The following is a 15,192-nucleotide window of genomic DNA, read 5'->3' as shown; positions in this document are numbered from 1 at the left end:
CAAGGCTGGGCAAGGCATGCCAGTATGGGAAATAAGTTCCAAAATGTCATCTCATTTGCAGGTATAGGTCCTGATCCCACTGCTAGAAGTCCCACAAATAGCCCAAGCTGTGCAACTGTCACCCTCATGCAGAGGGCCTAAGTAGTCCCATGAAGGCTCCCTAGCTGTCAATTAGGTCAGCTGTGATTTCTTTTCAAAATAATTAAGGTAATAAAGTGATGCAAAAACACAAAGAAAAGAAATTGCTTCAATCTCACTGATCCCTGGTGAACACAAATAACATTTTCATATATGCATTTTTCTGACTTCTCAGACTTCCACATGCAGTACTAGTGTATGCTATTAGAAAATTAATTTACTGTACACGCACATTTTACATTTATTTTAAGCAATAATGTTAAATACTCACAAACTCATATGCAAATAATCTGAAACCATGATCTGTTTTTCTGGCTACATTATTTTTATTAAGAATTTATTATTTTTAAACTTCTAGAATTTAAAAATCATTGTCAAACTAAGTTAATATTGCTCAGAATTTTGTTCCTTAAATCTACAATGAGCAGATTTATAATATATATTTGGAAATATAACATTATAAAATTTAGACTAGCCAAAAGTAATTTGTGTGTTTGTGTGTATGTATATGTGTGTTATTTGCTGGATATTTTTTACTTCCTCATCACAAAATATCTATACTTTCTCATTTTAATCACTTTTTATGACATTCTTGCTTCTGTTCTTTATTTTTCATATCTTATGTTTATCAAATACATGACCTGCATATGTTTTGTCCCACCATATAGGTTATAATCTCATTCAGTTATTTTTGGTTATTTTATGCAAAATCTTTACAGTCTATTTTAACTTTTCATGCTTATAATTTTGGGCTTAATATTCAACAAATATTGTCCAGGCAAATGTAAGAGGTTTTTTGTTTCTTGGGAGTAATAGAGTTTGTAATATACCTTTATTTAAGCAAATAGCTTATTTTGAATTGATTTTTACATATAATGAGAATATCAGTTAACTTTAATTTTCTCAATAAAAACGTGTAATTTTAAACACTATTAATTGAAGACTATCAGTTTTCAAGGTTTTGCTATTTGTTTATTTCTGTATTCTGCTCAATATGTCTAACTTTAGGCCACTATCTTGATATTCGTAACAACTTGATTATGAATAGTCAACCAGTTAGGGGTTTTAATCGATTAAAATAATATATAATTTTAATCCTACTTAAGATAGAATAATTAGGAAATATTTTGACTAGAAAACTATATTAATCTGAAAGGTAATCTTATACAAAAACTTACATAAATTTCAAAAATAACAAAGGAAAAACATGCAACATTTCATAAAGTTAGCAATGACAATTGAAATTATGCTTCATATCACTATAAAATGTTAAAGATACAAAAAAAATACTATGTTTCTGCATTCAGCCATAGGAGAGGCAGAGTTACAAAGTTAATACCATAGACTTTAAAGCACACCAGTTAAAGGTCTTTGCCTCGAAAACACTAATCAAGTAAATTCTCTAAGTCTTGGTATCCTCACTTTTAAAATTAATAATAGGAGTTTAACAAGGTGTAACAGGAGCAAAATGAAAGAATAAATATCAAGTCCTTCTTGTATTTGACAGAGAGTAAGGAGTATAAAATGGTGACTTAACTCACTTTTAGCATTTGATTTTTGTAGAGAGAAATTTGCTCATCTTTTTTGTAATAGATAAGGCTTAGAAGAATAAAACTGAGGCATATGCTCTCCTGTTGGCAATTTATGGTAATAAAAATTTAACTCTATACTTAAAAGTTTTTACATCTAGCTCATGCTATCTGTAAGTTATGTAGTGATTTAAATAGAAAAATGAGACATATTCAAGGATGAAAAATAAATAACATATTAACATTTTAAAATAAATATTTCAACCTGAATCTACCATAGGCCTTTTCCTTCCTAGTTACCTTGTCATTTTGAGATCTTACAGAATTAATATTAATGAAGAACACCAGGAACAAGGGTACTTGCAGCTCTGAATCCTGTTCACTTCCATCACTTCCCCTCAGGCTTCTCACACTGCAGAGAGAAGAAATAAGGAAAATGTATTCAAGACATGTGAGAATAAAATTAGAGAGAGTTCACTTTCAATAATAACCCCAACTGGTAAACAGTCTTAACTCTCCATTTGAAAAACACAGAAGTTGGATGGAAGACAAGAAACTCACTGCTAGAATATTTCCAGCAGAAGATGTGAATGATATCTACATTGAAAGCTTTAAAACACTGAAGAAATCAAGAAACAAGAAAATGGAAAGACTTTTATATTCTTGGATAAGCAGAGTTAATGTGTTGACATGTCTGAACCATGAATTCAAGGAAATATGAAGTAACTGACATATAGAAAAATGTTGTTGTTGTTAATATTCACACAACCAGTAAGTGGAACTATATTCCATTTTCAGAAAATCTGACTATTACATTCAAGACTACTATGTTTTATTGCCTCTTTGTAATATTCCAGAGTGACCCATACCTACTTAAGGGTGTTGCTGTTATTGTTGGTATGAAGCCTCCAGGTTCCTACTCTGTTTGAGTTCCTGCCCTTCAACAATGGTCTACAATGTGGAAGTGTAAGCCAAATAATGCTCGACCCCCAAAAAGAGAATCATCCAGAACCTTCTTCATCCAGTCCCAGAGCCGCACCTTCCAGGCCCTGTGAATCTCATGTCAAACAGTATTCGTGTCAGCAAGTCTTTTTGATAGAAAGCTCTTGTTTCCACTGCATTCTTCTCTAGCTCTTGGTATTTAAAAATAAAAATAATTTTCTTTCTATAGCAGAAAGTAGAACCTTAAACTGTGCTCACTATTCAATATAAGAAATAAACACTAACCACATTCAAAAAGAGAAAAATGCATCTATCTTAGTAACAGGGTTTAATTTCTTATTGTTGATTAAACCATTTGACTATTTTTCAATAATTTTCTCTTTTTGGTTATTGTTTAAACCATTATAGTATTTGTCATTAATCTTCTCTTTCCTTCTCTCTTGTGTTGACAAGCACAAATTAATTTTCATTCAGTTTGTGGGTTTTCTTTTAAAAAGACAGCTTAAGAAAATGCCGGGGTGCAGGTAGGAATGTGTGTGCTTTGCTTCCATCTCGTGGAAATATCGAGCAATTACATCTTAACTAGCATGTCTCACTCTAGTGGCTTTATCTGGTACCCGCTCTTGCCACAGCTGATTCTAGCAAGGGTGTGAGAGGGGAGTGAAAGAACCATATTTCATGCGAATAGCAATATACTGAGACAGAACTCTTAATTGAGAGAAAAAATTTACAGGAAAGGGAAAATGCCATGTCACAGACAATTATATTTCTGATACGCCATTATATTTCCAAATGTAAACAATTTCTGACATAAACTGAAAGCACAGACAGATGGACTGACTGCTCACTGTTGTCCTAGTTTCACTCTACAGTTGCTTCTCCCTAATCCCAGGTCAGATATACGTAGTTTCAAACAACTGCTGATCTAAACTTATCACCAAACATTTTCCTGTGTGGTACATACGCAGCCTGTTTCCATTCTCTTCCATTCCATACAGTGAGAGAGTTATTTACACAGAATCTACATTATACCAGAACTATTCGTAATCTGGGGAGGGTTTAAAGAATACAGGAGGAGTCAATGAGACGACTTGGTAGGTAAGGGCACCCACTGACAGGTTTGATGAGCTGAGTTTGATTCCCAGGACCCACATGGCAGAGAGAGAAAACTGACTCCCAAAAGTTGTCTTCTGATCTCCGCATGTAGAGAGAAAGAGAGAGAGGAGAGAGAGAGAGAAAGAGAGAGAGAGAGAGAGAGAGAGAGAGAAAGAGAGAGAGAGAGAGAGAGAGAGAGAGAGAGAGAGAGAGAGAGAGAGAGAGAGAGAGAGAGAGATGACATGTTCACATGTGGAAAAAATAATAAATCTAATAAATGTTTTAAATAATTTTTATGTGTTTTGGGGTGTAGTGATACGTTGTTTGTAATCTAACAAATAAAGCTTGCCTGAAGATCAGAGGGCAGAGTTAAGCCACTAGAGGCCAGACAGTGGTGGCACATACTTTAATCCCAGGACACAGGAGACAGAGGCAGACACATTTCTGTGAGTTCAAGGCCCCCCTGGGCTACACAAAATTGATCCAATCTAAAAGAGAAACAGAGCTTACACAAAGGTTTTCCTCACACTTGGGATCATACACCTTTAATCCCAGAACTAGGGAGGTGGAGACAGAAATGATATGGCTGGGTTGAGAGAGAGAAATATAAGGTGGGAGGAGACAGGAGGCAATGCAGTCTAAGCAGTAGTCTGAAGCAGTCAGTCTGAGGGTCACTCTGAGCAAAAGGCTGAGACAGGCAGTCTGGGAAAGCATTAGTCAGTCTGAAGCAGTCAGCCTGAGGATGCAGTCTGAGGAGCAGGCAGTCTGAGGACAGGATCACCCTTTTGCTCTGAGCACTAGTAGAGGTAAGAACTTTAGAAGCTGACCTCTCTGCTTCTCTGATCCTTCAGCTTTCACCCCCTGATAGCTGACATCAGGTTTTTATTATTAAGAACAATTAGAATCCATGCTACATTTGGGGCTGTGAACAGATTACAGGCAGAACATACATATCATATGTAAGGCATGAGAATCCTTGTATTTCAGCCTCATTTGGCTTCTGGAATAAGTTCTTCAGTAATGCCATGGGGTGACTGCATTTTTAAAAAAGAAAAAGAAAAAAAAGAAGAGCTGATGTGAACCAAATGACCTCCAAAAATCCTTCTGGATCAACATTTTATGACTACAACTTCTAGATCAACATATTTGTCTATGTGATATTCAAGAAGCTCACTTGAAAATTTCTGAAGCACTGGAATTATTGTCATTGTTGCTGTTGCTATTGTTGTTGTTGATTACATTTGATCCAACTTTAAACTGAGCTTGGCTTTACTATTCTTTTCTATTGTGGGCTAATGACAGCTCCATACCCAAGAAGAATTTGAGGGCCCAGCCATTCTACCTGAGTTCACTCTTGGTTCCTTGCCAGAGAAACAGGCAAACATCATCCGAATGGAGGAAGAGTGAATGAGGCAACTTATGCAAGGGCCAGCTTAAGGGCCAGCTGAAGCTACTACCAGCTTCTCCAGGGCCAGCACCATACTTTGTTTCCTGATAATCGCCAGTTTCTCATTTTGACAGATGTGGTTTTCTGATTTTTTTTTCTTAAGATACTTACTGGGTTTGCAAAGAAAAACACTAAAGGGATAAGATCCACAAGCCCTCTCAGCCTCAAGAGACAGATGCTTCCTTGTAATTGAATGAAAACGCTAAGGCCGCTTATGAGCCAGCTGTTTCCACATTAAGTCACTGGCTTGTTCGTATTTTTATGGAGACCATTTCTGACTTAAAAATTAATCACAAAAATTATAAAGTGTTATAATTAAACATTATATTCATTAAATATATTAAATATCAATATTAGACGTGAAAAAAAGAAAAGACTCAACAAAGAGTTCAGATGAGGTCTCGTCATTGATTTGTCCTTATGATGAAGGGGGCACCCCAGGCATCTGAGCCTGCTACAAGTGATGAGGAGGTAAGCTAAACTGACAGGCATTTCTGAAAAGCAGGTGTCCTGAGAAGGTCCACTCAGCTCTTTAGTGCAGATGCTTCCAATTTAAAGACTCATTCATTTGAGGCCAGCCTGGTCTACAAAGTGAGTTCCAGGACAACCAGTACTTTTATATAAAGAAACCCTGTCTCAAAAACAAACAAAAAAAAGCATTCCTTTGGGTGAAATGTACTTTTTTCCTTTTTTTCTTTTTTGTTGATTTTATTGAGCTCTACATTTTTCTTTGCTCCCCTCCCTGCCTGTCCCCTCCCCTTCAACCCGCTCCCAGGTTCCCCATGCTCACAGTTTACTCAGGAGCATGTACTCTAAGAGCTCCTTCTCCATTGCTGAGTTTTAACAGGTCACACATTTCACTATGAACTTAAAAGTTTAATAGTCATCATAAACAGCTTTAGAATCATAGCAATAGCATTTTGATAAAGCGTGGTTCTACCTGTAAGCAATAATTTCCCAAACTGGATGTTTTAGAGGAACATCTTTTGTTTGAAAGTTTTTGTCTGTCTGTCGTCAAATTGTTTGTTTTAAGGAAGATTTGAGGCCCAGTGGCTCATTTGTTAGCACACCCTACCTTTACTCTATTCTCATATATTTACCCTGTGTGTGTCTGTGTGAACAAAATGTTTCAAAATAGCTATATTTAATAGCCATAGAGGATTGGGAAGAAGAGGAAGATTAGGCATTTTTTTTAAAGAGACCAGGAAAAATAAAGGGTTTCTATGGAAATACTGAACTTTCTATTTGTTCACTATTTATAAAGAATAGATAGAAAACAGAGAATAGAGCTAGTGAGGTGGCTCAGAGGTTAAGACCACTTCTTCCAGAAGTCCTAAGTTCAATTACCAGCAACCACATGGTGTCTCACAACCGTCTATAAGGAGATCTGGCGACCTCTTCTGACATGAAGGCATACATGCAGTCAAAACACTGTATACCTAATAAACAAATCTTTAAAAATAAAACAAGAAAGAAAATGAAGAACAAAGTTATCAGATACTGCAAGGGAACAGAATAAAAAAGAGGATGGAGGTGAAGAAGGGGAGAAAAAGAAGAAGATAAAGGAAAAGAAGAAGAACAATAACAACATGCCTAAAACACAAGAGGCTTTGACCCATGAGCTAAAAGAATACACAGTCTGAGTTAAAATATATTAATGCATAGGTTTCTAACAATACGTACAAGATGTTAAGTTCACACGTCTATCTGAAGCAATGTGCAGATCTCCTCCCACTGTTTCTGTCACTGTGCTCCCTATCTTATAATATTCTAGTTATAGAAAGTTAATTTCACTGAGTGTCCATTCCATGGCATTTTACATCCAGACAGTCTTCTGTCTAGTCTTCTGTCATTTTGTACAAACTTGATTCATCTGGAGGAAGCAACCACAATTGAGAAAATACAATACCTCCATAAGATTGGCCTGTAGGAAAGCCTGTGAGGCATTTTCTTGATTAATAATTGATGAAGGAGTATCTGACCCATTGTGGATGGTGCTGCCCTGAGCAAGTGGTACTGGCAAACATTATAAAACAAACCGAACAAGGAAACCATGGAAAGCAAGCCAGTCAACAGCATTCCTCCATCGTCTCTGCTCCAGTTTCTACCTCCAGGTTCTTGCTTGAGTTCCTGGCTTAGCTTGCCTTAATGATGGACTCGGGACTGAGAGGTAAAATGAAATAAATCCTTTCTTCCTCAAGCTTCTTTTTGTCACAATGTTTTATTACAGCATGGGGAGCCCTACCTAAGACATACATGGCATAGTACCTACAAGCAGGAATATAGGCAGCCTGCTTTTAGAAAAGCATAGGACTCTAATTTAACAGAGACAGGTTAATGTTTGGTGCATTATCCAGGATAGTAATACTTCATGTAGAGGCTTGTTACTATATTTACCCTTAAAGTGAACTACTTTTGTTATGAAGGGAATAAACCCTTAAATGTGATAGTTTACTTGAAAGTACAGAAATACTATTTTCTGCTGTGCAGGAAGGGCTGTGTATTTAAGGAGAGGAAAGAATTTCATTCCAGATTAAATGAAATATCAGGATAAAAGAAAAAGCCTTGTTTACAATGTGTAATTAAGATTAAATTAATCATCTTTCTCTCATTAAGCATATTATTTTACAGAGTCATTACATATATACAAATCATATTGCATTGGATTAAGCGGATTAGGACCTAACCTAGCTTCTTTGTCTGCCGAGGATGTCAGTGGGGAATCAAGCATCGTGCTAAGCAGCTCCCTTAGAAAGAGGGCAAACAAGAGGTGTTGCCTTATTTTCCTTACATTGCTGACAATGTAGACAGACACATAACTGTGTGCGATGCTAATCTTCTTAATCTACAGAAACAATGGACGGCATTGAAGACAATATCTGCTTTTTTTTCTCTTTCATTCATTTTCATGACGTAATAATTATTTTTTGAAAGACACATGGGCAGGAAATAGTAGCTGTATTGGTGGCATCTCTCTACACTTTCTTTGGAAGACATGGTGCTGGCTGTTTGGTTTGTCTTCTTCATCTACACCTGGATCACGTGGATTCCAGATGCTTCTGCTACTTCTGCCATCAAGAAGCACCAACAGCAATGCCTGGCTTCAGTGAGACAAACACGGTAAGATACAGAAATACAGTCATCGACAATTTCCCTCTTTCTCCCAACAACTTCCTCAGACCTTCTGCTGATCTAGAAACGTATCTTTAAGGGAAGCCCATCTTTGTTGCAGTATCTGTGTCTGACCCATCAGAATAAATCACCTCTGGTTAACATCCAAAAGCATGGACTCTTCCATCTTTGGCATTGTTTATTTAATTGTATTTATTTGGGAAGAAAATAGTTAAATGTTTCACATATGGGTCATCCTTCAGAGAGCTGGTCTCTTCAGTGTAGCATGCATTTATCATTAACAATGATACATGTTTACAGTTTCTCCAAATTTTGAATTAGATGTAGTTTAAGAAACAACTTTTTTCTACGTCAGTTTTTTTGGAGGTCAAAATAGCTTTTTATACTTTGAAGAGATAGTGTAAGGAAGCATCAACACCATTTATTATCTGTTGAAAAGTATTCATTAATTTAAAATATCTTCCTGAAGATTGACTCATTGTCATTGTTAAATATGTTCTTAGTTGAAATAGAATTGCATCATTTTCCCCTTCCTTTTTCTCCCCTTCAACCCCTCCAGTGCCCCAACAAACTCTCAAGTTGATAGACTCTTTTTCTTTGACTATTATTGTTACACAAACATGTGTATGTGTATGCATGTACATATGTGTATATGTATATGTGTATTCATGTATATTTGTATATGGATGTGTATATTTACATATGCATATGTGTGTACATACATATATATGTGTGTGTGTACATATGTATATACGCAAATATACAAATATAACCATTTTGAGACCAAATTTTGTTATCTGCATGTATGTAGTGTCAGGGTGGATCAGTCTTTATTGGACAACCAATAAGGGGGGATCCTTCTCTCAGCCCTCATTAGTCACTTTTAGTTCTTTGCTAGGAGTGGGATTTTATGAAATCTTCCACCTTCCACATTCACATGTCCACTGATACTGCCATTGTTCCAGTCTTGTCGATGCAGTCATTTCTAGGAAACTTCACAGCAGATGTCCTCTTATTTGTCTCTTACAATCTTTCTACCTATGAACCATGACAATGACCAACAAGGCAAGATATAGGTAAAGATGCATTAAGTGTCACTCACATGTTGGTGCCAACCAACAGCTGTCTGACTGAACTTAAAGGCCCACTCAACAGGAGAGAAATCATGCCTGGTACTGGACCCAGCCAACTTCCCAGAGCTCATGGGGTCATGGGCCTGAGAAGGAAATCTACTACTGTCACTTTGGTCCTGCTTTGTAAAGTGTACCTCCTACACTTTTCTTCCAGTCTGTTCTCAGACCACAGACCTGAGATGACACAGGATCTAGTTAAGTTAACTTCTTTCTGGATCCTCTCCAAGGAAATTAAGCATGAATGAAAGATTATGTCAGACTATGTGTGATTTTTGGTTTTGTTTGTTTCAGGTTGCTTCTAATATTTATGTAGTTTATTTTATAATAAATGGAGAGTATATTAATTATCATCTGTCATTTAAGGCAATAGATTTTTCTGGCTGTCCCATTGATGTTAACGGAAGGGAAGGATAAATTATAATAAGAGCTATTCCATCATACTAGTCCGCATCTATGTCACAGTAGCTATAGGTGAAAAAAAACCCATCACAAAACTAGTGTCATCATTCACCTACATCGATAGGAGGGAGTTAGCTGCGCTGGGCACATACAAGGCAAGCCCTGTCAACAATGAATCAAGAAAGGCGCAGGTGACTCAGACGGCTTTGCCCTTACCTCTGAGCTATTGGCCATCAGCAGATTCCAGGAGAGATGGAATCACTGTCTTTAGTTCTGTGCCTTTGTTCAACCCACCAGCCTCCAACAGACAGCTCCAGATAACCTGGTTAGGCTCAGTGGGTTATAAAAAATTAGACTTGTGCATGGAGAAAAATTTGCTTGTATGGTGGGGAGGTGGGAGTTAAAAGTGGTCAGTGTGCAAGGTGTGCATGTATGAAACTGTAAACAAGAGCATTAAATTTAAAAAGCTAGATTTATCGCTTACTACACTGTTTAAGTCAACAGGGAACACAAAGTCTTTCTGGTAAGGGGGGACCTTTTTCCTGAGGTTAAATGCCTCTTTTTATTTCCTTTTAAAAGAAAAACAACTTAAGGGTTCTATGGGTCAGGTTTCCCACAGGGGAAATATTCAGGTTTCTGTTGTCTGAGTTCCAAATGCTTGTTTTCCACTTCTCTGTGTACTAACTGAAGAGCCCTTCAGGCCACAAGCCAAAATATGATTCATTAAAATTTATGTCTGCTGCATGTGTTCTGCAGTGAGCAATCCTCCAGGGCAATGAGGATTGTGTAAACCACCACCCTGGTTCAAAGCAGCCACTTAGGATGAAACAGAGGCTCTTTCCCTGAGTGAACACACTAATCCAAGAACCAGTTTCTACACTGGTAGCAGCATTCGCTCATGCAAATGTTAAAGCATTTGGCAAATATACAGTGAAGCCTGGATAGGGGTAGGCTTCTCCATACTTTTCTTGTAAATAAATATTGTGAGGTTCTTTGCTCGATACCCAACCTGATTACCCACAACAAGTAATGGTACAACTGATTAACAATCTACTCCTTATAACACATGAACACTAACAGAATGGAGATGAAAGGAAGACAGTCTTTGTTAGAAAATCACACACTTTGTACACTGCTTTGTGGTTGTATCAATTATTCTGAGCCCTGCTTTCCATTCAGTCAGATCTGTATATATTATATAAATAAGGCTATTTATTTTCATTCAGATTATAAAAATATTGCTTTCTATCAAAAATAACATTTCCTTAGGCTAAACATTTTTTTAAAGTCTTTTATTCTAATATTCCCCAGGTTTCTGAGAAAGACAGTGGGGAGAAACTATGAATACAGAAATTTTGGGCAAGTGAAAATGTATTTCTTTGCCTGGGAAAGACATATTGTTCTACAGTAATCATGCTATATCCTTGGACTGTTTAGGCCAATTATAGCTCTAAGGCAGAATTTAGTAATTATTAAACTAACCTATAATAGGCCTGCCTATTATCATAGTTGGTTTGTTTGTTTGCTTATGCATACTTAAATGCTAATATATTTACTTGTACATCTTATGAGCCAATCGTAATACTATTTTATTTTATAGCAAGCTTATAAATTTCCTGGTAACTGAACAGTGACTCTTATTAATGATTCAGAACAGACACTAGAAGAGATCTCTATAATAACCTAAATATAATTCTTTTTCGTTGTTGTTTTATTTTGTTGTTGTTGTTGTTGTTGTTTGGGGGGATTATTGATTTTTATTGAGCTCTACATTTTTCTCTGCTCCTCTCCCTGCCTTCCCTCCCCCTTTCAAGCCTCCCTCCCATGGTCCCCATGCTCCCAATTTACTTAGATCTTGTCTTTATCCACTATCCATGTAGATTAGATCTATGTATTCTCTCTTAGCGTCCTCATTGTCTAAGTTCTCTGGGATTGTGATTTGTAGGCTGGTTTTCTTTGCTTTATGTTTAAAAACCACTTATGAAGCTGGGAGCTGGTGGCACATGCCTTTAATCCCAGCACTCAGGAGGCAGAGGCAGGCAGATCTCTGAGTTCGAGGTCAGCCTGTTCTACAAGAGCTAGTTCCAGGACAGGCTCTAGAAACTCCAGGGAAACCCTGTCTCAAAAAACCAAAAATAAATAAATAAATAAATAAAAATAAAAACCACTTATGAGCGAGTACATGTGATAATTGTCTTTCTATGTCTGGGTTACCTCACTCAAAATAATGTTTTCTAGCTCCATCCATTTGCCTGCAAAATTTAAGATTTTATTTTTTTCTTCTCTATAGTACTCAATTGTGTAAATGTACCACATTTTTCTTATCCATTCTTTGGTCGAGGAATTTAGGTTATTTCCAGGTTCTGGCTATGACAAACAATGCTGCTATGAACATAGTTGAGCACATGTCCTTGTGGCACGATTGAGCATCCTTTAGGTATATACCCAAAAGTGGTATTACTGGATCTTGAAGAAAATTGTTTCCTAATTTTCTGAGAAATTGCCACACTGACATCCAAAGGGGTTGCACCAGCTTGCACTCCAACCAGCAATGGAAGAGTGTTCCCTTTTCCCCACAACCTCTCCAGCCTAAGTTGTCACCAGTGTTTTTGATCTTGGCCATTCTTACAGGTATAAGATGGAATCTCAGAGTTGTTTTGATTTGCATTTCTCTGATGACTAAGGATGTTGGACATTTCCTTAAGTGTATTTCAGCCATTTTAGATTCCTCTGTTGAGAGTTCTCTGTTTAGGTCTGTACTCCATTTTTTATTGGCTTATGTGTTCTTTTGGTGATGAATTTCTTGAGTTCTTTGTATATTTTGAAGATCAAATCTGTGTCTGATGTGGGATTAGTGAAGATTCTTTCCCATTCTGTAGGCTGTCGCTTTGTTGACCGTGTCCTTTGCTTTGCAGAAGCTTTTCAGTTTATGTGCATTCCTTCAGCATTTCAATCCAAACCCCACATGGTGTGAAAGGTCATGAGCACAGTAGCACAATTAGCAGATTTCTGCTTCTTCTTCAAACAAGATTCAAACTCCAAGTTTCATATAAATTTTTGTAACTTACCGTACCATATGAGCTCCAGATCATGACTACAGAATAACTCTAAAATTGGTCTGGTTTCCTAATTCCATGAGGGCGTCTGAACCCTCAGCACTGAGTTCATGACCTGTTACAGACCCAGATGAATTACAGTAGCTGCCATGTTTCTAGTGGAGCCCACTCCCTGGCTGTCTCAACCACAGAGATGTTCACCTGCTGACCTATTCCCTTTGTAGACAAAAGCTATTGATAATAGTAATATAATATATAATTACTACATAAGAGCATTGTATATTAATTATATAGTATCAATATATTGTTATATAATAATATTATATATAGTATAATAGTAAAAAATAATAATAGTAAAGAAAATCATCTGCACAACAGGACATGCTTCTAGAATGAGAGCAGGTGATGTCTATAGTAACTCTAGAAAATGGATGGAATGTAGGAGGTTCCAAGATCACTTTTTAAAAAACAGAGAATGAGAGACATTTTTCGGTAGCTAAGAATGTGACCATGACCTGGAAACATGGATTCAGGCTACCCCAAATATCATTTTTTTTTTTTGGTTTTTCAAGATAGGGTTTCTCTGTGGCTTTGGAACTAGCTCTGTAGTTTTTTTATACAATATACCCTGATTACAGTTTCCTCTCCTTCCACTCCTCCCAGTTCCTCCCCACCTCCCTTATCATCCAGATACACCCCCTTTCTGTCTTGTTAGCAAACAAAGGAGCACCTAAAGATTACTAATACTGAAATAAAAAAGATAAACAAATAGAAGTAGGATAAAACAAAGAGAAGGAAAAGAGCCCAAGAAAAGGCACAGAAAACAGCCAAGACACAAAGACTAGCTCACTCATATTCTCAAGAATGCTACAAAATACAAAACCAAAAGCCATAATACTTACACAATTACCTGATGCATAAAAATGAAATAAAAAATAAAAAGCACTTTTAATCTTTATGAGGGAATACCTCCTTTATGTCTCCATGTCAAATGCTAGAGCATAGAAATAATTTTATACTTTCTTTGAGTAATTTCCACATTTTCATAGACATCATAAGAGAGTTTTGTTTACATCCACTTATAAAATTTCAAGTGTGCCAGAAAGATGTTTGATCCTCCCCAGACAATGCTAAAATGTTTTGATTCTTAGTTCTAATATGGCCTCAAAGATCCTAGAGGCCCTGAAATCGACCAAATTCTTAATTCCCCTGCCTCGGGCTACTGCTTTCCTAGTTACAGACTGAGATCTACTTCTTAGAAGCCCCACAAAAACAGGGCTCCTTGTTGATCCAGAAAAGAAGTGTCCTCCATCAAAAGGAAAGGTTCTGGCTATTACCAAGACTTATAGCAATAATTTTTTTAATGTCTGTAGCACTTTGTGGTCAAAAGCAATAAAAGATAACAACGCTGGTATTCTCATACAATATAAAACACAGTTTATAATGACTATTCCATGCATTATAAACAATACACAATTGAGTATAATTATAAACATATATAACACCAAGTCAGAGGTTTTCAAAGCAAACACCTGTATTCATAAGGTATCATGTATCTACAAGGGTACATGCAAGCTATCTGAGAGGCATGTCGTCAAATGCAATCTCTAAACAATTTCTGGATTCCATTCTTTATGACCGCTTTCCTGACGATAGATGAAGAAAATGACAGAGCCCCACATTGGAGCACCGGACTGAGCTCCCAAGGTCCTGAGGAGGAGCAGAAGGAGAGAGAACATGAGAAAGAAAGTCAGGACCGTGAGGGAACCTCCATCTGGCGGTAGATGGGGAAAATGACTGAGCCCCACATTGGAGCACTGGACTGAGCTCCCAAGGTCCTGATGAGGAGCAGAAGGAGCGAGAACATGAGGGAGAAAGTCAGGAACGTGAGGGGTGCGTTCACTCATGGAGACGGTGGGACAGAACTAAAGGGAGATCACCAACTCCAGTTGGAATGGGACTGATGGATCATGCGACCAAACCCGTCTCTCTGAATGTGGCCAACAGCGGGGGCTGACTGAGAAGCAAAGGACAATGGCGCTGGGCTCTGATTCTTCTGCATGGACGGGCTCTGTGGGAGCCTTCTCAGCTTGGTCGATCACCTTCCTGGACCTGGGGGAAGTTGGGAGGACCTTGGTCTTAGCATAGAGTAGGGAACCCTGATGGCTCCTTGGCCTTGAGAGGGAGGGAGGGGAGGTATGGGTGGAGGGGAGGGGAGGGAAGGGGGAGAAGGAAAGGAGGGAAGGGGGGAGGGGGGAAGAGGAGGGGAGGAGATGGAAATTTTTAAATATAAAATAATAAACCATGAGAAAAAAAATAAA

The 15,192-nt window shown here is 37.5% G+C and overlaps 1 protein-coding gene across 1 annotated transcript in view; it reads left to right on the top strand.

Annotated features, from left to right (window-relative positions):
• Positions 1-8,146: 8,146 nt before the first annotated feature.
• The window catches only part of Gabrr3 (gamma-aminobutyric acid type A receptor subunit rho3), a 52,572-nt gene continuing 45,526 nt past the window's right edge, over positions 8,147-15,192 (top strand). Inside the window, exon 1 of the mRNA XM_038346451.1 lies at positions 8,147-8,271. Coding sequence (XP_038202379.1) covers positions 8,147-8,271 — 125 coding nt within the window. The remainder of the gene's footprint in view (positions 8,272-15,192) is intronic.

This window comes from Arvicola amphibius, chromosome 10 (assembly GCF_903992535.2).
Source record: "Arvicola amphibius chromosome 10, mArvAmp1.2, whole genome shotgun sequence".
Lineage (NCBI taxonomy): Eukaryota > Metazoa > Chordata > Mammalia > Rodentia > Cricetidae > Arvicola > Arvicola amphibius.
Note: the sequence above shows the minus strand (reverse complement) of the source record. Positions and strands in the feature narration are given on the sequence as shown.